Genomic DNA, 26899 nt, shown 5'->3' with positions numbered 1-26899 from the left:
TAACATTACACAGTCTGGCACAATTCCTGATATAGAGCAGGTACTCAGTAAATATTTGTCAAGGGACTGAATGAACGACTGTACCATCACCCTCTGCGCCTTTATTCCCTCTACTAGCACTCCCACACTTAGCTGTCATCTCCCAAATCCTGAAAGCCTACTCATCCGTCAAGTCCTGGTTCAGATCTTTGTCTCCTCCCTAACCTCTCCCTAGCCCTCCCAGGCAAGACCAGTCACTCCCTTTCCTGGGTCCTAAAGAGCCCTTTGTCCATACTGGTCAGAGCCCCCTCTCTTTAAGTGTCCCCACACTAAGCCATGAGCTGATTTGAGCTCCTTGTCTTGGGTCACCTTGTACTTCTAAGTCATTGACACTAAAACCCCCAAAATATTTGTTAAGCTAGTAAGACCTGGGTTTAACTCATAGCTCCAGACCTTGGACAAGCAACTTCTCTAAGGCCCAGTTTCCTTGATAACAATAATATCAAATCACATTCATTAATTCACAGGAATCCTGTGCATAAAAAATGAAAAATGGCTATAAAGCCACTAGCACAATACCCTGGTGCACAGTACAAATGACCTGCTTTCGGTTTTACCAGAATAATTAGGAAAGATACATACCTAAGATTGCCATTATCTTGCAGGATCTGCATCAGGTTAAATTTAGGCTCTGGCTCCTGAGTTTCAATTTTGCAGCATTGTTCACCTTTGTTATTCCACTCAGGAACCTTCATGGCATTTTCTTTGGGTGAATTTTCTATCATAACAGTCAGTGAGGGTGTGTATTTGGCTTGATTTTCTCCAAGGGACCCTGCAGACTCCTCCTGGTAAGCTTCCTGTTCTTCATCTTCATTGTCTAATGCAACTTCTTCCTCTTCTTCACTCTCTGTCTCAGTTTTAACATTCATTTCAGCTGGTTGGGTAATCACTAAATGCGAAGAATCACTAATGTTGCTGAAAAAAGGATTAAATTTTCCTCTCTCCCAATACCTTCCTTTTATCCTTTTAGTAAAAACCCATTTCTAAATCGGATGGCAAATAATGCACCATGTTAACAGCACACACACGCCCCTCTCCAATCTTATACCTTCTAAAAACCTACTAATGATCTTCATTAGAGACGATGCTTCTCATCACAATACCAATGGCTGTCTCACATCTCTAGGCAGAAAACTTTTTAGCGATCCCAACAGTGTGTTAAAAGTTTCTAGAGGGATGCTTTTCATGGAGGTACACAGAGCAGGGGGATATCTTTCCACCCTTTGTTTATCCATTCTCCTTCTCCTTCACGGCTTTGGCAGGTCTTTGAAGACAAGGGCCACGGCTTTTTTTATCTGTCAGTAAAACTGCAGTGACTAATGTGGCTGACACAGGCACTCAACAAACAAAAGGAGGAGGGAGAAAGAGAAGTCAATTTGTCAGTGACAAATAGATCTATAACATGGGAGATTCTGGGAGAGAAAGAAATTCCCCCTTTTCTGTTTGTGTTTAAAATACTTACACCATTCAGCAAATGCCAAAGGATAAATTGGACTTCATACCTAATCATGAAAACTCCAAATAAGAATGCTCGGGGATTCCACTGAACTTAAGCTAAGTATCAGGTAGCAAAATGATGCTGGAATAAGAGCAAAAGCCCACATGTGTGTGCTTCAGATAGTCTTCAACACAAATATTATAGAATGGAAGAATGATTTTTTTGAAATGAGTTTCAGAGGAAAAGAGTATATATATCAAAAAAAAAAAAGTAAGCGTATGTGATCAGGGAAGTCCTGATTCATTAAGTACTAGTTAAGAAGCTGATTACATCAGTCTGACAGGACACAGATATTGGAGCTTGGTGAAGGCTCCCCGGCAGGTACCTGGGTATTTTGGCCTCATTGCCCTTAATCTGCCACTCCGTCGTCTACGTTTTCGCACCTCCAGAGACAGGAGCTTCCTCTCATAGAGAGCAGCGTGCAGCTTGGCCCTTGAATTCATACTCTCTACCTTCAGTTCTGGTGCTCCATCAATCGCCATCCTGTGAGGAAAAAACATGGCAGCTAGAACTTTCAGAAGTTCTTTTATTCAAGACTAAGCTTGATAGAACTCTGTCATGATGTCAGACCAGGCATGGTTACTCTCGTGAGTTCTGAAATGTCTGGCCAATAAATGGGAATATTGGAATCTACGTTAAAATTTCACTAATGGCCTTTCTGAATTTGTTAAATGTTGTGAACAAAAATATGTCTGAAGACAATGGTTAAGCATTTTTATCTATCCAACAATACGGGCTGACTATTCAGTGCAGAGACCATAAAGTGCTACCAACTCCCAAGCCTAGAATGACTTGAGATACTGGCAACACTTCAGTTCTTAAGCTGAGGGACGGCCAGAGGTGTACTTATTATTTATTCATTATAACTTAGAATGATACAAACATTCTTTTGAAGTAGGCAGTATTTAATGAATACAGATTTAGCAGCTGTTGAGGAAAGAGCTGATAATCTGTGATGAGAGCAGGACAGACCTGAATGAGACTCACGGGCAGAGAGCGTCCTTGTGAAAAGTCACTATGATCTTGGGACGCGTTAAGTCTCAAGCACTCCAACAGGAGGGACGTCTCCCTCGGAGCACACTGAGTTAAGAGGAGGAGCTGGGGAGAGGTGGCAGGGACTCCCCCGATGTTGAGCACAGGTCAGGAGTTAGGGTGAGAGGCACAGACAAGGGAAGGCAACAGATGGGGGACAATGCCAAATTCAATCAGGTCACGGATGGGGAGAGGGACAGCCACAGCTACACTAGGCATCAGAAAAATCGTAAAATTAGGGAAGTGACAGGCATCATCAGCCCTCCACACAAGGACTGGGCAGAGTATAGGACAGGCAGAGAAATCCAGGTCACCAAAGAGAGACAGGGTTCTTGGGTCACCAAGTCAGAAAAGATGTATCCACATTAGTGTTGGAAAGCAGGCAGCCAATGCTGTGCACCCAGAACTCAAGATCTAACTGGTTGGCTCTGAACTCTCTCTCTTGTGAACTCTTTAGAACGGGGCTCTCCAATCTCGGGGATCTAATGCCTGATGATCTGGGGTGGGGCCCACATAATAACAATAGAAACAAAGTGCACAATCAATGCAATGCACCAGAATCATCCCCAAACAATCCCCTCGACCCCACCTACGGAAAAATCACCTTCCCCAAAACCCGCCCCGGTACCAAAAGGTTGAGGACCACTTTGAGGTCATAATTCATCGTCATTCCCCTAGGAGTTTTCAGTCCCTGAGTATGATAGAAAGGCTGTGTCTTCTGGTCTATTTAAGACTTCTAGGGATTTCTGGTTGGATAGTCTGGACACAAATATTTTGAAGGCCTCCTCTCTAGAGCAGGAAATTGAGCTAAGAACTGGAAATGTCCTGACACCGGGGGCAGAAAAGGGAAGCAAATTAATAAACTTTTAAAAATTGTTCAACCCCAGTTTATCATAATCTCAACAACTGAATGTTAGCCCCCCACACACAGTTGTGAAAATGGTTTTAGATAATTAAATAATAAAGAAAATAAAACAAATCTGATGTTTAAAATAACAACTATAAGCTTCTAAGGAACCCTGAACAGACATACAACTCACCACTATTACAAGGCATGGCAGTAGGGAGCGCTGGGGGAGGAGACAGAACTGTGTGTATAGTTCTCTGAGGGCAAGGCCCGCGCTTGTCTTTTCTCACTGGTCAGTGACACTTCTGAGACTGCTCAGCATACACCCAACATACTATAAATACTTCTGATTTAATAAACAATTGAACTCCTTATAAATAAATTGTAATAGCTTTTATCTACATCTATTTCCTTTTATCTTTCTAACATTTTATGAAATATTTAAATAGAATTATACAGTGAACATCCGTATACCCACTGGCCAGTTTCTACAATGAATATTTTACTATATTTATTTCATCACATATATATTTAATCTTCTCTTTTTCTATCCAAATACCAATCCACTTAATTTTTTAAGCATTTCAAAGTTGCACAAAGACATCAATGCACTTCACTCCTAAACACTTAACTGATGAAATTATTGGGATCTAGAGGTCAATATTTGCTTTATAGGGCTTTGAACTTTTTTCCCTTCTCTTTTCTGTAACCTAAAAATAATATACAGTGAAATACCCAAATATTAAATGTCCATATGTCCATTTGATAAGACCTAGAGCTATGCAACCCAAATTCTAACATTCTACCTCCTCAGAAAGTCCTCACATCCCTTCCTAGTAAACCCCTCCCTCATACTCCTCAAGGAAACTGTTCTGAATTTTTTCATCACATTTTGGATTTACCTGTCCTACAACTTCATAAAAATAGAATAATATAGTATGAACTCATTTATTAGCATATTTTTGAGATGGATCAAAACTATGGCTTGCCTAATAATTTTCTTAAAAGTGTTTTTAATAAACAAAATTTTTAATATTGAGGAAATTTAACTTATCATTTTTTTCCTTTTTGCTTACTGCTTTCTGTGTCATATCTAAAAACTTCTGCCAAGCCCAAAGTTACAAAGATAATTTCACTCACAAAGTTTTATAGCAATATTTTTTATGTCTATGTCTATGAATCACCTATAATTTTTGTGGGCAATAGAGGTTGAGGTTCATTTTTTAAAATACAATATCCAGTTTCACCCCCATCTGTTAAAAAGTTTCCAAGTTTCCTTTCCCCATTGGATTATGTTAGGCCTCTTGTTTAAAGTCATAAGGGCCCATTTCTGGGCTTTTTATTCTGTTTCACTGATAAATTTGTAAGTTTTCATTACTACAGCATAATATTCCTTTAAGTCAGGTACTTTAGGTCTTTTTCAAGATTACTTTGGATATTCTAATTCCTCTGCATTTTTAAATACACTGAAAAAAAAAAAAAAACAGTTGGTCAATTTCCACCAAAAAATTACTACAATATTCTTTAGATCATTTTGTGGAGAATGAATGCTTACAATATTAAGTTTTCTAAACCATGAACATGACATATCACTGTACTTATTTAGATCTTCTTTAGTCTCTTTAAGTAACATTCCGGAGTTTTTAATATATAGATAGTAAGCATAGTTGTAAAATTTATCCCTAAGAATTTTGACCTTATATGCCAAGACCTTGCTAAGAACACTTGTAAGTTCTTATAATCATTCTGTATATGCCTTAGAATTTTCTACTAACCTGATCATGTCATCTAAGAGGAAAGATTTTAACCTCTTCGTTTCTAATCTGTATACCTCTTATTTCTTTTTCTATCCCTCGTTTTACTGTACTGTTTAGGAACTCTACCATAAAGGAAATACAAGTGGTAAGAGCAGACATCTTGCCTAATTACTAATCATAGGGGTAAAGCCTTCAATATTTCAGTTTGACATTAGAATTAGGTTTTTCATAGAAGGCCTTTATCAGATTGAAGTTCTCTTCTATGCCTGATTTACTAAGAATTTTTCTCATAACATGTATTTAATTTTATCAATTCAACATATGTGGGTTGTTTGGGGTCTTTTTGCAGCTAATAAAATGATCATTGGGTTTTTTTCCCCTTTATTTAATATATAGGAAATTAAATTGACTAATTCTCAAACCTTAAACCAACTGTGCCTTACTGGGGAAAATCTCACTTTAGCCATCTGTATTATCCTTTTCATATACTAATCAACTCTATTTGCTATTATTCTTTTAAGAAATTTGTGTCTATGTTCATGTAGATATAAGCCTATAATTTTTTAAAATGTTTTTGTCAAGTTTTCATGCCATACACTTCTGGTATCATAAAATGAATTGGGAAGAACCCTTGCCTATTTTTTTGGAAAGAATTTCTTTAAGACTGGTATATGTTCTCCTCAAATATTGATACAATTCACCAGTGAAATGACTTGCAGTGTGCTTTGTAGGAAAGTTTTTTTTTTTTTTTTTTTTATAAATTCAATATTCTGATTAAGCATAGGGCTATTCAAAATTTCTATTTCAGTTTATATCAGTTTTACTGAGAGTTCTCTCCCCACAGGGAATTCAGACATTTCATTCAGGTTGTCAAAATAGTGAAACCAGGTTGTTAATAATAATAATATTCCCATAATATTCTTTTTATGTCTGTAGGATCCATAGTGATAGCCCCACTTTACTATCTGACATTGGTAATCAGTGTTTTCTCTTTTTTCTAGATAAATCTACTTAAGAGTTTATCAATTCTGCTATTGGATTTTTATTAATTTTCTTTATTGTTTGTCTTGTATTTAATTGGTCTGCCCTTTATCATTTTCTTTCTTCAACTTACTTTTGGTCACTCTTCATTTCCTAGTTTCATAAAAGTAAACGTTAGATCAGTGATCTAGTCCTGTTTCCTAGTACAAGTATTAAAGTTATAAATCACACGCCCCCGCCCCCCATCCCCCACCCCAAACACACACAAGCAAACAGTACTTTGGCTGCACCTCACACATTTTAATGTTCTATTTTCATGATCGTTTTGAATTTTCCTCATGAGTTCTTCTTTGAGCCATTGATTAGTTAGAAATGTGTTGTTTAATTCCAAAATATCTGGATATTTTCTATTGTTATTGATTTCTAACTTCATTGCAGTCAAAGAACATACTCTTAATAATTTTAATTTTTTAATGAATTAAGATTTGTTTCATGCTTCAGCATAAGGTTTTCATAGGCTACCTTTTATTTGCTTATATACCACCAGAAAACCAGTTCTGATGACACATAAAATGTCCTAAAGAACAAAACCCACCAACGTTTAAATAAATATTCTTGTTGTTGAAGTTTTTTCCCCTAATTTCTAAATTGACAGTAGTATATCTATGAAATGTATTCCTTGACTAATAACTGGAGAAAATTTATAAGCTAAGCATGACTTTCATTTAGAAACAAACTATAAAAGTTTATTTTTCTCAGTTTTCCCTAAATTAAATGGCTATCATATTTTCCTCCTTTAAAGAAAAATCAGATTTATGCTTCAAAAGATTTGGATGAGAAAACCAAATTTATCTTAAATTCTTAAATGCAAAAGAAAAAGCTAAATATAGGAGTTTCTTTCTTATTATCACTGTGTTTTTTGAAGAGAAACAGCACAAAGGGGATGTATGCAATCTCTCAAACTGAAAGGTATGTATTTAGGGTTAAGAGTTCTTATTCTGGCTGCAGTTTTCAGTTGGGCAAGGCCACCCCAGTCATTCTTCTAAGACCTTCCTCTCTTCTGCCAAAATTAAGAGCCACAGATATTTTGCACACTTCTAGTTCCAAGGTAAACTGCAAGTAGTTCTGCTCAGTGCTATATGGTACAAAGTCCCATACCTGTATGCCCCAGGTATGCCAAGGCCAAAACATAACCTTGTCTTTGAATTTAGCCTGAGATTGATCTTGAAATCTCACGAAGACTTTGGGCTCTCTCACATAGCCAAACACAACTACTATCATTGAAATGATATATTTGTAGTTAAAAAATATAAATCCCAAACTTAGTTTGTAAAAAGTTTGCCACAGAATAGTGCTTCAATACTGAAAATGGTTATGTAAAGTATCATGCTTAGTCTGTGCATGGCCACATATTATGCACAGGGAAAGAATTTCTCAACTTTTAAAAATCAGTTACCGTGTTCTTCCTGTCAATAAGCTTCTTCTTGGGTTTCCCCTACAGGAGTAGAAAGGACAAGTGGGTTAGAGCACTACACAGATACTCTCTCCTGAATTCACACACACACACACACTCCTGAGATTTATACTACAGAGCTTCAACATGGAATTATGCCAGGGAAGGCATCTTGGGGTAGAAGCAGAGAGATGAATCGAGAACATGCTCAGAAAAGAACAGAGTACCATCACCTTTAGGGAAGATCAATAAAAAAACAAAAGATAGAGGACAAATGAATTATAGAGAAAAATTCTAACAATTACTTGCATTTGTACATATAGCCACAAATCTAATCACACTTACTGTTCACAATAATAATATGAGCCCTGTTTATAAAAATGAGCAGGATAAGACCATTTGGTGACAAGCTCAACGTCAGAGCTTTAAACAGTTTAAATCTGAGCCCACAACTTTGGTCTCAGACTTCAGGACTCTTTCTACTTACACTGAACTACATTAGGGAAGGAAGTCCATCTCAGTTCTCATGGGGGTTCAAAAAAGATGCTCATGATAAATAGATTTTCCACAATTAAAAAAAAAATCTCCTTAAAAAAAGAGATGTTCCTCATTGTTTCTAAACTAGAGTTGGGCTCTAACCACAGGAAGTACCATTCACATTTAAACTGGCTTCTGTTTGTCATTCAATTTCCTTTCACTTGACACACTTTTAAAAAAATTTCCCCAGCTTTACTTGTACTCATTTATGAATGTGTATATTTAGTTTGGTACAATTTTATCACTGTGTAGGTTCATGTATCCACAGACAAGATACTGAACAACCCCATCACCACTGGATCCCGTATGTTGCCGTTTTATAAGCACACACTTTTTACCTAACTTCTGGCTTCATCTGTTCTCCATGCTAAAATTGTATTATTTCACAATGGTTATATAAATGCAATCATACAACATGTAACCTATGGTATTGATCTTTTAAAAAAGAGACAGATGCAATCAATATCAAGATACTCTATCTACAGAAAAAAATCATCTGAAAAATCTGTCTCCACCAAAACATTTTATCCTTTCCTCCCCATGTCTTCTATTTGTGCCAGTGTCCTAATACTGTCAACTTATTATCAGAAAGTCTCAAAATTATTTTAACTTTTTAAAATCAGATAATGGTTTTTCTTTGTAATTTGCAATCGTGCATTCACATGACAGTCACCGGGGTGGCTTTTTAATAAGTACAGACTTCAGTTTGGGATTGGCTAGGGCACAAATGGGCTTCCCTCCGTGGCTCAGCAGTCCATCTGCAATGCAGGAGCTGTAGGAGACACAGGTTCAATCCCTGAGTCAGGAAGATCCCCTGGAAAAGGGCATGGCAACCCATTCCAGTATTCTTGCCTGGAGAATCCGAGGGACAGAGGAGCTTGGTGGGCTACAGTCCATGGGGTTGCAAAGAGTCGGACACGACTGAAACGGACTAGCACACACATGTAGCACAAATATGATGTTGCTAAAATACAGCCAGAGTTAAAACTACTGTCGTGCCATGAGACAGCAGGTAAGACACTGTTTGCCAGGGCAGGATGGGTGAGTGGAGCATGAAGGGGGAGGGCAGGGAAGGCATGCAAAATGAACCAATTATGAAATGAAATGGTTAGAGAATTAGTTTGAAAGTAGTTCTGACAATAATACAGTAGGATTTGCAAAAGAGAAAACATGAATTCAGATTGAAGAGAACAGATTTCATGGAAGATGTAAGGCTTGCAACAAACATAATTTAATTTTTTTAACTCATGTTTGTGTGTGTGCCTGCTTCATGATAGGTTTTGATACCGTTAAAGAGGAATATAACCAAGTATCTACTCTTAAAGGCCAACTTAAAAGTAGACAAGAGTAGTTAGTACTAACTGGCAATTATAATACAATATGTACAATATGGCGATCTAAATCCGATGGAGGGATAAGAAAGGCTGGGAGAACTTCCTTCTAGCCTGGGTAAGAGGATGAATGACATAGCTAGAAAAAGAATTCAGGGTAAACTGAAGGCCACTCCAAGGGAATGTATGGGAATTCCAATGGAATGTAAGGATAAGGAGGCATGAAAGAGCAGTAGATATGGTCTAATTGGCCATGGGTTGGTACTGAAAAGCGGAGATTAGGCTAAAAAGGTAGGAAGAGTAAATCATAAGGGCCTTTCTTTGCTAAACAGAAATTCATGTTTTTTGAATCACAGTTTTTAGAATGCTTTATAAGCAGGAGTTGCTACTAGAGCCTAAAGAAAGAAGTCAAGGAAGATATCAATTTGGATGGGAAAAAAAACAAAATTAATCCTCTAAAAGAAATTCAGCATCATATACATGTAGGGGATCATCCGTAGTTGTGTAAGTGCAATTTTGTTACCAAAAGAAATAACACAATTTTTTCATGTTACTTTAGAGTTGTTCCAGGGGTCTCAAAATATTGCCAAAACTTCCCACACTTTTTAAACTATGGTGGTTATTAGTCCCACTGCTAGGCCTACTACTATTAACACATTATTGAATGTGTTAATGAAAAAAGCACATATGTTATTATATCTCAAGTGTTTTCACTGTTTTGCTTGCCCCAGAAAGAATGCTTCCTAATTTTGGTAGTGGCTTCCAGATTGCCTGTTCTACCTTTCTTCTCCCTCATAAGAAGCTCAATTACAAAGCAATCAAGCCTCAAGCATAGACTCTATGTCAGTTCACAAACAGACTGACACAACCTTTAAGGAAACTCAGGCAAATTACCAATCCTAAACAAACAGTCCATTACTTATAAATATGACTGGACAATTAGAAATCACCAGATGTTGCAGGAAATATAAGAGCATAAACTAGAAAGAATGAGATAAACAAGGAGAAATAATCCAGAAGAATTCAAAATAGTGCAAAAAACAGAAAAGAACTTTCAATAATTATGCTAGAGAGATTAAAAAAAAATATTTGTAACACTGTGATTTATAGTGAGAAATATATATACTTACTTGGTTTTCATCCCTGTTTCTGGCACAGAGCTCCTAAAACCCTTAAAATGTCTAAGTGATGAGTGGTAAAGGCATCGTTTGTCATGCTAATGAGGTGACTTTTAGAAAGTCCTTGGATCACTTCAGGATGGGGGCTGGTCACCAGAGGAATCAACCCTGTGATGAGAGGGTTGAAGCTTTCAGTCTCATCCCCCTGACTTTCTGGGAGGGGAGAGGGGCTAGAGATAGAGTTCAATTACCAATAGTCGATGATTTAACCAATCACACTTATGTCATGCGGCCCCCATAAAAACCTGGAAGTATGGGGTTCAGAGAGCTTCCAAGTTGCTGAGCTTGTGGAGAAGTGGGGAGAATGGTGCGCCTGGAGAGGGCCCTAAGTGTCTTTCCCATCTTTCCCATCTGGCTTTCCCATCATGAGTTATATACACCTTTTTATAATAAACTGGTGATCCAATGAGTTGAATATTCTTCTGAATATCCCCCCCACAGAAGGGGTCATGGAAATCTCTTATATGCAGCCAGTAGGTCAGAAATAAAGGTAACAACCTGGGCTGTGATTAGCATCTAAAGTAAGGTGGGGGGATTGTGGTGGGCGGGGTAGACTCTTGTAGGACTGGACCATTAACCTGGAATCTGACACTGATTTCCAGGTAGATAGTGTCAGAACTGAACATGTTGCAATTGCCTGGTGCTATAGGGGAAACTCCTACCTCCTCCACATTGGAACTGGTACCACAACCAATTTAATATTACATCCATAAACTATGAAAACTAGTCAGAAAGCAAAAGCAGTTGTTGGATGTTAAAATCGTACCTGCCAAAATAAAAAGAAGTAGATCAAACAATCCTCTTGCAGTGCTGGTACTGAGTAACAAGATAGGTAAGGCTAAAGATCAATTTAGAATTTTTAGAAGACAAAGTTCAAAAAAGCTCCAAGAATTTAAGGCTAAGAGACCATGAGACCAAAATTATGAGAAAAAAGTAAAGAAATATGGAGGATATAGCACAAGATCCAAATTTCATCTAACAGAAGGTCCCCAGGAAAGACAGGATACGGGGAATATTTCCCACAGTTGAAGAGACTGAAACCTTCAGACTGAAAGGATTCATCCACTGCAAAAGCAAAATACTGAAAAGTAACACACCAGAACAAATCTTAGTATAGTGTCTGAACCGGAACAATAAAGAAGGCTTGTAAAAATTTCCAGGGAGGAGGTAGCAGGTAGGGAACTGGGAGCAGGTTATATATAAAGAACTGAGTTTCTACATAGTCCAAGTAAATCTCAATATCTTTTTCACTGGAAGCTACACAGTGTAATTACTTAATCAATGGTAATAACCACAAATTTACAGAGAGAAACTGGAAATCCCATACAGTTTCTGATGATGGATAATGAAATCACAAGAAGTGGCTGAAATCGGGATATCTCTTTTTAAGAATTCCACATAAAAAGCACACATACCTTGAAAATAATACAGACTTCTTTAAATACCTAAGGTTCCTTGTTGGTCAATTACTGAACTGTACTGCAATGCAGTTTATGTCTCGGGGGCAACAGAAGTATGTGGGACTAAGGAGTCCCTGACTGCTGTGCTATTTGAATTCCGGCGTCTGTTTTCCATCATTTCTGCCCTATTTCCCCTTGTACTGAGGTTATCAGTTGTCATTTCTTACAACTCTCACTGTATTTATTTTGTGAATTACCTCTCCTGTAGCTTTTCTAATCTGATCCTTTTAGTCTCGTCTAGTCTAGAAAGACAGATAATCATGTCTGTGATAAGTGTGTCTAAAGCAAAAAGGCACTGAGAAAGGGCCTTCCTTTAAGGAGGAAAAATTTTAGGATATGTGTTAAGGTCTTTACGGTTTAATCTGTAGCGTCTAGAAATATTACAAAGTGCTGAGAGTTAATGAGTTCTAAAAAAAATGAGGTTTTATGTTGTGTTTTCCATAAAGCTCTTTGTATCAAATATTCCTGAAGAGTTTCATAAAACCTCTTTTCTTTGTTTGCATTTACTTTCTGTTAATTTTATGATCTAGTCCTACTAAATTTATAAGATTAGCAAATCTCCACCTGTCTTGAAAGAGACGTGTGGCCAGCATATAGTTCATGGAGGTCTTGTGTTCAAGGTAGGACCTAAAAGACAAAGATAGGAACTGGTTATTTCTTAAAGCTTAACTGAAGAGGAAAAATATAGAAATAAAACACAAGTCAAGCACAAAAGTGACAGGTTTTCTAAAAATATATATATAGTCTCTAACGTGACAAAGGAGGAGCTATTTGCTCAAACTAAAATGATAAAAAAACTAGAATAGCAGAAAATACAATAAAAGAAAAGAATATAGATGACTTAATAATACGAAAATAAAAAGGAAGAAAAGGCAGGATTTCTTGGATTAATAAAAGCTTGTATACTAAATTCAGAAAATAAAACCGGAAAACAAAAATGAAACCACCACCAAAAATCACAGATAGCTAGAAAAGAGGTCAAATGAAGCTGGAATGGAAGATGCATAAAGGGCATGAAAATACTGACAGATTGTTTCCATCATCTTATTTCTCCAGAGGCTTCAATGGCTCCGTGATGCCAACTGCAAGAGGCATACACTTTCTCTTTCAAGATTTCAAAACCTGGGTCATCTATACCATCCGTTCATTCACCCTTTCTCCTTACAGTTCCCCAACAGGGGTCCTAAAGTCCAGACAGGTCTCCTATAACCCTCTCATACCACACCTCCCACTGACACTTTTGCCTCTGTCTGGACACCTTCTCCTCACACCCTCTTTACTTATCCATAATCCACCCTTCAAGAAGCAGCTCAAGTCCACTATGCTACAAGAAGCCTTCCCTGAGAGGACTGCTGCAAGTCTACAGAGGTTCCCTTGTTCTGGCCTTCTTCCTTCGCCTTCACTGCATGCCAGAGGGACCTGTCATATGCTGTCTCGTAGAATAACTTTCTCTTCTTGGAAAGCAGCATGATGCAGCAGGGAAAACTAGGATCTGGAGTCAAAACACCTGCATCAAGTCTCACTGTGTGATAGTGGACAAGTCACATTACTTTACTGAGCCTTATTTTCCTTATCATTAAAATGGGAATAACAATGATGTGTATAAGTGAGTGACTGTTAGTCACTCAGTCGTGTCTGAATCTTTAAGACCCCATGGACTGTAGCCCGCTAGGCTCTTCTGTCCATGGTGTTCTCCAGGCAAGAGTACTGGAGTGGGTTGCCATTTTCTTCTCCAGGGGATCTTCCTGACCCAGGGATTGAACCTGGGTCTCCTGCATTGCAGGCAGATTCTTTACTATCTGAGCCACCAGGAAGATGTGTATAAAGTACATTATAATTACAAGGAGCAATACAAATATGAGCTATTTCTATTACATGTATAAATAAATTCTCTCTAATCATGCTGCTAACTCTCAAAGAACAGAGATCCCAACTAACACGTGTTTCACACTCAAAGCACCAAGCATACTGCTAAATACTTGTTGATATTCAATAAGCATACATTAATAAAAAAGGAATATTTGTTAGCAGATAAGTGCATCTTTTCCATGCTACATGAAGGTAACTCAATTAGTTTAAAATTCTTGGTGCTCTCTTTCACTTTTCTCAGAAAACAGTTGAGCATTACCTTCTTTTTTTAGCATTATCTTTTAAAGTTGAACATTCACTTATCTTATTGCTCTAGATACATTCCATTCATAGATATACCCAGGAAACACACATTATAATATTTACAGCACAGCTGTCTTTAACAGCAAAAAGACCAGGAAGTTGTCAAATACCATCAAAAAGAGAATGGGAAATTTAACAGCAATATAAAGTCATAGAAGAATATAATAAAGCACTGAAAAACAATAAATGAATTCAAAAGCTACATGTAACAAAATAAAACTTAATAATATAATATTGAATGAAAAAAGGAAGAATACATAAAGCATGCCATTTTTAAAAGAAAAAGTTCAAAAGCAATACAAACTAAACAACAGAATTCTGTTTCTACATATAAGATGATAACTGCCGTAAGACTTGCTCTTTCACCATTAACAGCTAGAAAAGTGCATAAATACATGAAACAGCTGTTTGCACATATGAAACAATAGGCAGCGCAGGACTGTGATACCTGAAAGGGGAGATAGATGAAGGGAGCCCCCGACTGTGCCACCTTTCTACCAGAGGCAATTCCAGACAACGCGCAAAGAGAAGGAATTCAAGGAAAATCCAAGAGTCTCTGTGTTGACAAGACAGAGATCATAGTTCTAGAAGTGCTAGAATTTTCAGAGCAATGTCCTGGAAAGGAAGAAGCTATACATAAGAAGAAATCAAAACAAACCAAAAAATCATCACAAAGGACCCTTTGAATCTTTGGATGAATTCAGATCTACTCAGGCACAGGGTGAAAAAGTGCACAGGCTGTGCAAGGAGCAACTGTCAGAGTAAAGAAATTAAGGAGAAAGTGTAAGCTGAATACTTTGCACATACAAGGCTGCCAATTGATCTGAGTTCCCACCAGCCAGAATGGAGAGATCTCACTGAACATGGGGGTCATTTAACAGACACCCCCAAAGAGTCTTCAGTAGTGGAATTATCCTAGACCTAGACAAAAAGCTATTCTAAACAAACCATAAAAACACGTTTAAATGAGCCTGAAAAAGATTAAGCTGATCTACAAGTAACTTAAGTCTCTAGCCTAAAAAAAACTTTCAACAGGCTTTAAAGAAGCAATAAAATCCAAACACAACCATACAACATTTACAATGTGCAATTACAACATTCAGTTTTAAAAGAATCACTGTATATCCGCAGAAACAGAAAAAATACAACTCATTGACAAAAGGAAAATCAGTCAATAGAAACAGACTCAGAAATGACAGAGATAATAGAACAAGATTTTACAACAGCTATTATAAACATAATATATGCACATGAGTCTAAAGGAAATCATGAAAATAATTTTTCAAAAGAGAAAAAGAAGATATAAAGAGAAACAGATGGTGGTCCTAAAGGTAAAAATAAAATACGTGAAATGAACACTTCATTGATTAGAATTAATAGAAGATTTAACACTGCAGATGATTTAATTCCTTCAAAGATGAATAAAATGAGAACCAACCATCCAAAATGAAGAAAGAAAAAGAATATAAAAAAATGAACAGAGCCATGTAACAATAGTACTGAAAGGAGAGGAGGGAAATGGAAAAAGCAAATAAACAAACAAAAAATTTGAGGAAATAACTGCCAAAAGTTTTTCGAATTTGAAGAAAACTATATATAACTCCATAGACCAAGAAACTCAATGAATCTAAAGCAGAAGAAGCATGAAGAAAATGACACCAAGGCATATATCATAATCACATTGTTGAGAATCAGTTATCAAGAGATAATCTAAAAAGCAGGCTGAGAAAAAGAGCCACATTATGCACCAAAGAACAAGGAAAAAATTACTGCATGCTTCTAATCAGAAAACTGCAAGCCAAAAGACAACAGAACAACACTTTTAAAGTATCAGGGGATAAGTGCCAGCCCAGAACTCTAAAACCAATGAAAAAAATCTTTCAAAATTGAAAATATAAGATAGACTTTCAGATAAACAACACTTGAGAGAATTGATTGCACTAAAATAAAGCCTAAAAGTTCTTCAGATGGAAGAAAATGTCAGATAAAAACATGATCAACATAAAAGAAAGAAGAGCAATGGAAACGATAGTAAATGCATAATTATGAGACTTTCCCTCCTATTTATATTTCCTTAAACTGTTCAAAGCAAAAATAACCAAAGCACTATGGTATTTAAAACTTAAATAGAAATAAAATGCATGACAACCACAGCCCAAAGGACAGGAGGGAAGAATGGAGGTATACAGGTTGTAAAATCCCTAAATTATACATGAAATAATATAACATTATTTCAAGGTGCCCTGTGGTAAGTAAAAGATGTATATTGTCACCCTAGAGCAACCACACTTTTAAAAAGCACAACAAAGAAGCAGGAGGAATGAATTAATCTAAAAAAGACAGGAGGAAAAAAAAAGGGAATAAAGAACACATTAGACAAAAAGAAAACAGACAGTAACGTGGCACATTAAATTCAATCACATCATCATGCTGTACATTAGATTCCCAGAGTCTATTCATCTTAACACTGATTTGTACCCTTTGATCAACATTTCCCATTTCCCCATACCAGTCCATGGCAACTATCAGTCTACTCTTTGTTTCTATCAGTTCTACTTTTTTTTTTCCAATCAAGATTCCACATATGAGTGAGATTATACAATATCTGCTGTTCTGGTTTATTTCAGCTAGCATTATTCCTTAAGGTTAATCCAGGTTGCCACAATGGCAGGACTTCCTTTTTTTGACAGTAATCTACTTTAACTATAAAGACGCAGAGAGATTAAAAGTAACACACACACACACAAAAAAGATACGGCATGCAAACACTAGTCGTAAGAAAGTTGGAATGGGTAAAGGTGAGGGGAGGAGAAACTGGTGAAGACAGTCAAAAGGTACAAGTTTCCAGTTACAAGATAAGGAAGTACTAGGGTTATAATGTACAACATGTAAAAAAGAATTAATACTTCTATATGCTATAGATAAAAATTGTTAAGAGACTAAATCCTAAGAGTTCTTTAGTTTTACTTTTAGTTCTTCTCTGTTTAACTTTGTGTGCTATGAGCTGATGGATGTTCATTAAACTTACTGTGATAATCATTCCATGATGTAAGTCAAATCATTATACTACACAACTTAAAAAAAAAAGAAAGCTAAAGCAAGTATATTAAGCAGACAAACAGACTTGTGGACAAACAGCATTATCAAAGATAAACAGGGACATTTCATGGCAGTAAATAAGTCAATTTATGAAGAAGACATAACCAATCTATTGCAGAGGGACCTAATGACAGAGTTCCAAAATCCATGAGAAGCAAAACTGACAGAACCAAAAGGAGAAACTGACAAGGTCTCAATTACAATGGGAGATTTCAACATACACTCTTGATGACTGATAAAATTAGTAAAATAGAGAACATATGAACTGTCCAATACTTTGACTAACAGACATTTATAGAACACCCCACCCAACAATAAATAGCAGGATGTATATTCTTTTCAATGGACATGTTACGTTTGCTGCTGCTGCTGCTGCTGCTGCTGCTAAGTCGCTACAGTCATGTCCGACTCTAGGACAAGTCATACCCTGAACCATAAAACAAGTCTCAGTACATTTTAAAAGATTCAGCTTACACAAAATACATTTTCTGAGTACAAAAGAAGTAAATTGGAAATCATTAACAGAAAAATCTCTAGAAAAAAATCCAAATATCTGAAAACTAAATAACGCATTTCTAAATAGTCCATAGGCCAAAGACAGAATAAAAACAAAAAATACAACAATCAAAATATATGGGACTCTGCAAAAACAGTACTTGGTAGGAAATTTATAGCGCTTAAACACATACAGAAAAGAAGAAAGGTCTCAAATCAATGACATCAGGTTCTATCTAGAGAAACTAGGGGGGAAAAAAAGCAAATGAAGTCCCCTAGTAAGTTAAAGAAAGGAAACAATATTAGAAGGAAGTCAATGTATAAGAAATAGAAAACAATGAAACTAAAAACTGGGTCCCGTAGAAGATCAGTGAAATTGATAAACCTCTAGCCAGACTGAATATGATAAAAAGAGAGAAGAATTAAATTACCAATATCAGAAATGAGAGAAGTAACATCACTGCAGATTCTACCAATATTAAAAGGATAGGTGAATATTAGGAATAATTTTGTGCTTACCAACACAACATATATAAAATGGACAAATGCTTAAAAAGATACCAACTACCAAAGGTCATTCAACTAGAAAGAGATAATCTGAATAGCCCTGCATGTGTTAAAGAAACTGAAATTGAACTTCTGGTCCAGATAGCTCCACTAGTGAATTCTACCAAACATTCAAGAAATAAAAAATACCAATTCTCCATAAATTCTTCCAGAAAATTGAAGAGATGAGAACACTCTCCAACTTATTCTATGAGGCCAGCATTATCCTCATACTGAAACAAAATATATTATAATAAAACCACAGATCAGTATCTCTTATGAACAAAGATGTAAAAATCTCATTTTAGTAAATCAAATTCAATAGTCTGTAAAAAGGATACATGTCAGACCAAATGGAGTTTATTTCAGGAAAGCAATGCTGAGTTTAACATTAAAAAATGGATGTAATTCACTATATCAAAAAACCAAAAGAGAAAAAACATATTATTATGTCAAGAGATGCAGAAAAAGTAACTGGCAAAATTAACATCCATTTCAGTGTGTCTGCCACAGCCTTGTCTAACTCAATGAAACTAAGCCATGCCCGTGGGGCAACCCAAGATGGGCGGGTCATGGTAGAGAGAGCTGACAGAATGTGGTCCACTGGAGAAGGGAATGGCAAACCACTTCAGTATTCTTGCCTTGAGAACCCCATGAACAGTATGAAAAGGCAAAATGATAGGATACTGAAAGAGAAACTCCCCAGGTCAGTAGGTGGCCAATATATACTGGAGATCAGTGGAGAAATAACTCCAGAAAAAATGAAGGGATAGAGCCAAAGAAAAAACAATATCCAGCTGTGGATGTGACTGGTGATAGAAGCAAGGTGCGATGCTGTAAAGAGCAATATTGCATAGGAACCTGGAATGTCAGGTCCATGAATCAAGGCAAATTGGAAGAGGTCAAACAAGAGATGGCAAGAGTGAATGTCGACATTCTAGGAATCAGCGAACTGAAATGGACTGGAATGGGTAAATTTAACTCAGATGACCATTATATCTACTACTGCGGGCAGGAATCCCTCAGAAGAAATGGAGTAGCCATCATGGTCAACAAAAGAGTCCGAAATGCAGTACCTGGATGCAATCTCAAAAAAGACAGAATGATCTCTGTTCGTTTCCAAGGCAAACCATTCAATATCACAGTCATCCAAGTCTATGCCCCAACCAGTAATGCTGAAGAAGCTGAAGTTGAATGGTTCTATGAAGACCTACAAGACCTTTTAGAACTAACACCCAAAAAAGATGTCCTTTTCATTATAGGGGACTGGAATACAAAAGTAGGAAGTCAAGAAACACCTGGAGTAACAGGCAAATTTGGCCTTGGAATACGGAATGAAGCAGGGCAAAGACTAATAGAGTTTTGCAAGAAAATGCACTGGTCATAGCAAACACCCTCTTCCAACAACACAAGAAAAGACTCTATACATGGACATCACCAGATGGTCAACACTGAAATCAGATTGATTATATTCTTTGCAGCCAAAGGTGGAGAAGCTCTATACAGTCAGCAAAAACAAGACCAGGAGTTGACTGTGGCTCAGATCATGAACTCCTTATTGCCAAATTCAGACTGAAATTGAAGAAAGTAGGGAAAACCACTAGACCATTCAGGTATGACCTAAATCAAATCCCTTATGATTATACAGTGGAAGTGAGAAATAGATTTAAGGGCCTAGATCTGATAGATAGAATGCCTGATGAACTATGGAATGAGGTTCATGACATTGTGTACAGGAGACAGGGATCAAGACCATCCCCATGGAAAAGAAATGCAGAAAAGCAAAATGGCTGTCTGGGGAGGCTTTACAAATAGCTGTGAAAAGAAGAGAAGCGAAAAGCAAAGGAAAAAAGGAAAAACATAAGCATTTGAATGCAGAGTTCCAAAGAATAGCAAGAAGAGATAAGAAAGCCTTCTTCAGCGATCAATGCAAAGAAATAGAGGAAAACAACAGAATGGGAAAGACTAGAGATCTTTTCAAGAAAATTAGAGATACCAAGGGAACATTTCATGCAAAGATGGGCTTGATAAAGGACAGAAATGGTATGGACCTAACAGAAGCAGAAGATATTAAGAAGAGGTGGCAAGAATACACAGAAGAACTATACAAAAAAGATCTTCACGACCCAGATAATCACGATGATGTGATCACTGACCTAGAGCCAGACATCCTGGAATGTGAAGTCAAGTGGGCCTTAGAAAGCATCACTACGAACAAAGCTAGTGGAGGTGATGGAATTCCAGTTGAACTATTTCAAATCCTGAAAGATGGTACTATGAAAGTGCTGCACTCAATATGCCAGCAAATTTGGAAAACTCAGCAGTGGCCACAGGACTGGAAAAGGTCAGTTTTCATTCCAATCCCAAAGAAAGGCAATGCCAAAGAATGCTCAAATTACCACATAATTGCACTCATCTCACACACTAGTAAAGTAATGCTCAAAATTCTCCAAGCCAGGCTTCAGCAATATGTCAACCGTGAAATTCCTGATGTTCAAGCTGGTTTTAGAAAAGGCAGAGGAACCAGAGATCAAATTTCCAACATCCACTGGATCATGGAAAAAGCAAGAGAGTTCCAGAAAATCATCTATTTCTGCTTTATTGACTATGCCAAAGCCTTTGACTGTGTGGATCATAATCAACTGTGGAAAATTATGAAAGAGATGGGAATACCAGACCACCTGATCTGCCTCTTGAGAAATTTGTATGCAGGTCAGGAAGCAACAGTTAGAACTGGACGTGGAACAACAGACTGGTTCCAAATAGGAAAGGGAGTACATCAAGGCTGTATATTGTCACCCTGCTTATTTAACTTCTATGCAGAGTACATCATGAGAAACGCTGGGCTGGAAGAAACACAAGCTGGAATCAAGATTGCCGGGAGAAATATCAATAACCTCAGATAGGCAGATGACACCACCCTTATGGCAGAAAGTGAAGAGGAACTAAAAAGCCTCTTGATGAAAGTGAAAGTGGAGAGTGAAAAAGGTGGCTTAAAGCTCAACATTCAGAAAACAAAGATCATGGCATCTGGTCCCATCACTTCATGGGAAATAGATGGGGAAACAGTGGAAACAGTGTCAGACTTTATTTTTGGGGGCTCCAAAATCACTGCAGATGGTGACTGCAACCATGAAAATAAAAGACGATTACTCCTTGGATGGAAAGTTGTGACCAACTAGACAGCATATTGAAAAGCAGAGACATTACTTTGCCAACAAAGGTTCATCTAGTCAAGGCTATGGTTTTTCCTGTGGTCATGTATGGATGTGAGAGTTGGACTGTGAAGAAGGCTGAGGCCCAAAGAATTGATGCTTTTGAACTGTGGTGTTGGAGAAGACTCTTGAGAGTCCCTTGGACTGCAAGGAGGTCCAACCAGTCCATTCTGAAGGAGATCAGCCCTGGGATTTCTTTAGAAGGAATGATGCTAAAGCTGAAACTCCAGTACTTTGGCCACCTCATGCGAAGAGCTGACTCATTGGAAAAGACTCTGATGCTAGGAGGGATTGGGGGCAAGAGGAGAAGGGGACGACAGAGGATGAGATGGCTGGACGGCATCACTGACGCGATGGACGTGAGTCTGAGTGAACTCCGGGAGTTGGTGATGGATAGGGAGGCCTGGCGTGTTGTGATTCATGGGGTCACAAAGAGTCGGACACGACTGAGCGACTGAAGTCAAGTGAGCTGAACTGAACATCCATTTCTGATAAAAACTCTTAGCAAAAGAGAAATAGAAGGGAACTCCTTCAATCTGATGAAGCGCATCTACGAAAAACCTAACACTAACATCATACTTACCCACTCCGGTGTTCTTGCCTGGAGAATCCCAGGGACAGGGGAGCCTGGTGGGCTGCCGTCTATGGGGTCGCACAGAGTCGGACACGACTGAAGTGACTTAGCAGCAGCAACATCATACTTAATAATGAAAGGCTGAATGCTTACCCTAAGAAGAGAAACCAGACTGGGATGTCTGCTCTCACTGGTCCTGCTCAACACTGTGCTGGAGGTTCTTGCCAATGTAATCAAGCAAGAATAAAGCAATAAAACATATCCAGATTGGAAAGAAAGAAGGAAAACTGTCTTTATTCGCAGACAATATTTTCAACTAGGTAGGAGATCCTATGGAATCTCCAAAAACCTTCAATAAATGACAAGTGAGTCTAGCAAGATTGTGTGTGTGCGTGCTAAGCTGCTTCACGTGTGTCCGACTCTGTGCAATGGACTATGGGCTGTAGCCTATGGACTGTAGCCCGCCAGGCTCCTCTGTCCAGGGGATTCTCCAGGCAAGAATACTGGAGTGGGTTGCCATTGCCCTTCTCCAGGGGAGCTTTCCGAACCAGGGATCAAACCCTCATCTCTCACATCTCCTACACTGACAGGCAGGTCCTTTACCACTAGCGCCACCTGGGAAGCCCCGGGCAGTGCAAGATTACAGGACACACGTGAAAGTGAAAGTCGTTCAGCCGTGTCCAGCTCTTTGCGACCCCATGGACTACACAGTCCATGCGATTCTCCAGGCCAGAATACTGGAGTGGGTAGCTTTTCCATTCTCCAGGGGATCTTCCCAAGCTGAGCCACAAGGGAACCTCAAGAATACTGGAGTGGGTAGACTATCCCTTTTCCTGCGGATCTTCCAGACCCAGGAATCGAACCAGGGTCTCCTGCACTGCAGGCAGATTCTTTACCAGCTGAGCTATCAGGGAAGCCCCAGTCAATATGGAAAAGTCAACTATATTCCTATATACTAACAACAAACAATCAGACATTGAAATTAAAAAAACAAAATCAGTTATAATCGAATCAAAACATATTAAATACTTAGGAATAGATCTGACAAAAAAAATGTAAAAGATCTGAACACTGAACACCACAAAACACTGCTGAGAAAAATTAAAGATGACCTAAATAAATGGACAAATATACCTTGTTCATGGGCTGGAAGACTCAATATTGTTAAGATGTCAATTCTCTTCAAACTGATCTAGAGAGCCAATACAATGCCAATCAAAATCCCAAGCAGGCTTTTTCGTAGAAACTGACAAACTAATTCTAAAATCCAAATGGAAGTGCAAATGACCTAGAATAGCCAAAACAACCTGGAAAAAGAGCAAAGTTAGAACAAGATTTTTTACAAAGCTACAGTAATCAAGACAGTGTGGTACTGTATTGGCACAAAGACAAAAAGATCAGTGGAATAGAATAAACAGTAGTTTTCCACAAAAGTGAGAAGACAGTTCAACGGACAAAAGGTAGTCTTTTCAAAAAGTGGTGCAAAAACTATTGGATATCCATCTGGAAGAAGAAAGAACTATGATCCATTTATATACATGGTACATAATTTTTGTACCATATACAAAAATTAACTCAAAATGGAACAGACTTAAATGTAAAACTTAAAACTATATCTAGAAGAAAACTTGAGATAGGCAAAAATTTCTTAGATGCCCAAGCACAGTAATTAAAACAAAAAAATTGGACTTAAAATTAAAAATCTCTACTCCTCAAAAGCTACTATTTAAAGGATTGAGAAGACAAGCAACGTATCGGGGGTGGGGGGTGGAGGAGGTGGAGGGAGGGGTGGTGGAAATCTTCTCAAAGCACACATCTGATAAAGGAATTGTATCCAAAAAAAAAAGAACTCTCATAGCTCAATTAAAAGAAAACAAAGTCATTTTAAAAATGGGCAAAATATCTAGTCATCAAATGGCAAATAAGTACATGAAGACATGCTCAACATCACTAATCATTAGGAAAATGCACGTGAAACCATGAGATATCACTACACCTTTCTTAGAGGAGCTAAAATTAAACTGGCCATACCAACTGGTGATGAGGATGTGGACAGACTGAAGCTCTCATACATTTATGATAGGAATGCAAAATGGTAAAACCACAAGGCAGTTTCTTAAAAAAGTTAAACATGTGCAATGATATGATCCAGTCATTCCACAAGTAAGCATTTACCTAAGAGAAACGAAAACACGTTTATACAAAAATTTCTATACAGATGCTCACAGAGCCTTTCTTTACAATAACCAAAAAACTGGGAGGAACCTAAACGTTAATCCACAGAGGAGAGGATAAACAAATTCTGATATATGCCTGTTAACAAAATGCCACTCGACAATAAAAGGAAATCAAACCACCGATACATACTATAACATGTATGGATCAAAAAATAATCTTGCCAGATAAAAAGAAAGATCAGTAAGTAAGAGGACAACCAACAGAATTCCATATATGAAATCCTAGGAAAAGGAAATATCTCTTTATTGACAGAAAGCAGATCGGTAGCTACCTGGGACAGGAATAGGTAGGGCAGGGAAAGGAAGAACAGGAGAGAGGAATTACCAAGGGGGACAAAGAAACAGTTGGGAGTGATGTATATGTTCACTGTGTTGACTGTGGTGGGTAGTTTCAGGCATTTATACATACATATGTTACCTTATGAAATAGTACACTTTGAATATGCAAATCTTATTGTATATCGATTATAATTCAACAAAGCTGTTAAAAATAACATGTACATGAAATACTAAGCAATAAGTTTAATGTGTTCAAGATTTACACTGAAAACCATAAAACACTGCTAAGAGAAAGAAAGCAAAGAGGTCCTAAACAAATAGGGAAATGAGATATATCATGTTTATGGATTTGGAAAATTCAGTAACTGTTAAAATATCCACGTTCCCAATATTAATCTATATGTTCAAGGTAATGCCAACCAAAAGTCAGCATAGAAACTGACAAAAAAATTCTAAACTTTCTTTGGAAATACAAAGGACACAAAATAGTCAAAATACTTGTGAAAAAGAACAAAGTTGGAAGACTTACACTACCTAATTTCAAGACTTAGTATAAAGCTACAGATAGTAAGACAAAAACATAGATCAGTGAAACAGAATAAAGTCTAGAAATAGATACATATATATTTCAATTAATTTTCAACAAAGATGCCAAGTTAAATTCAATAAGGTAATTTCAAAAAATGGTGCTGGAACAAATGGACATCCATATGGAAGGAATTTCAACCCTTACCTCACACCATACACTAAAATTGAATCAATACATATCATAGACCTAAATATAAAAGCCAAAATTATAAAACTTCTAGAAAAAAACAAAAGAGAAAAGGCTTTGTGAACTTGGGGTTGGTAAAGCCTTAGAAAACACAAAATGCAAAAATCTTAAAAAAGAATTAGTTAATTGGATTTCACTAACATGTAAAACTTCTGTATTTTGAAAGCCACTGTTATAAACAAAAAGGCTAGCCACAGACTTGGAGAAAATATTCACAATGAAAATATCTGGGAAAGGACTTATATCAAGGGTCCTCTATAACACAGAAATAAAAAAATAAAAATCTTAAAATTTAAAATGAAAAAAGAAAGATACAAAAATGGCCAATAGCACATGAATGCTCAATATCATTGTTCATCAGACAAAAACAAATTAAAACTACAAAGAAACACTACACACACACACTAGAATGACTAAAATTAAAAAAGCTTGACAATACCAGCTGCTAGCAAGGACAGGAAGCCAGTGGAACTCCCATGCTGCTGCTGCTGCTAAGTCGCATCAGTCGTGTCCGACTCTGTGCAACCCCATAGACGGCAGCCCACCAGGCTCCCCCACCCCTGGGATTCTCCAGGCAAGAACACTGGAGTGGGTTGCCATTTCCTTCTCCAATCTGTGAAAGTGAAGTCGCTCAGTTGTGTCCAACTCTTAGCGACCCCATGGACTGCAGCCTACCAGGCTCCTCCGTCCACGGGATTTTCCAGGTAAGAGTACTGGAGTGGGTTGCCAGTGCATCACTGGTAAATGTAAAATGGTTCTTTCTCTTATCCCTTGTCATATGACCCACTTACTCCACCCGTAGGTATTTATTCAAGAAACACAAAATCATGTATCCACACAGAGACTTGTGCATGAATGTTCGAAACAGCAGCTTTCTTCACAACAGCCCCAAACTGGACACAATTCAAGTGTTCCACAAAGGTGAGGAGATAAACAAACTGTGCTATATTCATACAATGAAATGGTATGTAATAATGATAAGGGAGGAACTACCACTGTTTCACACAACATGGACAATTCTCAAAATTATGCCAAACAAAAGAATGCAGACATCGAAAAATATATACTGTATGATTCTATTTGTATAAAATTCTAGAAAAACTATAGTGCTATAAAAAGCAAATCAGTAGCTATTGGAGGCTCAGGGTAATGAGAGGCACTGACTGTAAAGGGCCATGAGAGGCCATCTGGAGGTAACGTAATGTTCTATATCTTGATTGTGGTGATGAAATTGATAGCTATATTAGTCAAAATTCATCACCAAACAAAATAAAATGGATGCATTTTATTGCATGAAAACTTGATCTCAACAATGATTAAAAATAAACAGTATATTGTTTAAGTACACTTACAGAAGGTAAAAAAAAATTTTTTCAAATCAAGGTAATAACAAC

General features: G+C 37.4%; 1 protein-coding gene across 24 annotated transcripts in view; it reads right to left on the bottom strand.

The window, feature by feature from the left end:
- Positions 1-26899, bottom strand: part of TTLL5 (tubulin tyrosine ligase like 5) — a 318832-nt gene that overhangs the window by 210619 nt on the left and 81314 nt on the right. For 16 of the 24 annotated variants that reach the window (XM_061429505.1, XM_061429506.1, XM_061429504.1 and 13 more), the window contains 4 exons: positions 12678-12740; positions 7611-7649; positions 1863-2020; positions 622-928 (listed from right to left, as the gene is read on the bottom strand). In XM_061429505.1, coding sequence (XP_061285489.1) covers positions 622-928; positions 1863-2020; positions 7611-7649; positions 12678-12740 — 567 coding nt within the window. The remainder of the gene's footprint in view (positions 1-621; positions 929-1862; positions 2021-7610; positions 7650-12677; positions 12741-26899) is intronic. The other 8 variants (XM_061429521.1, XM_061429508.1, XM_061429519.1 and 5 more) reach the window with 1 other exon arrangement.

Source organism: Bos javanicus, chromosome 10 (genome assembly GCF_032452875.1).
Source record: "Bos javanicus breed banteng chromosome 10, ARS-OSU_banteng_1.0, whole genome shotgun sequence".
Lineage (NCBI taxonomy): Eukaryota > Metazoa > Chordata > Mammalia > Artiodactyla > Bovidae > Bos > Bos javanicus.
This window is presented reverse-complemented; position numbering and strand designations above follow the sequence as displayed.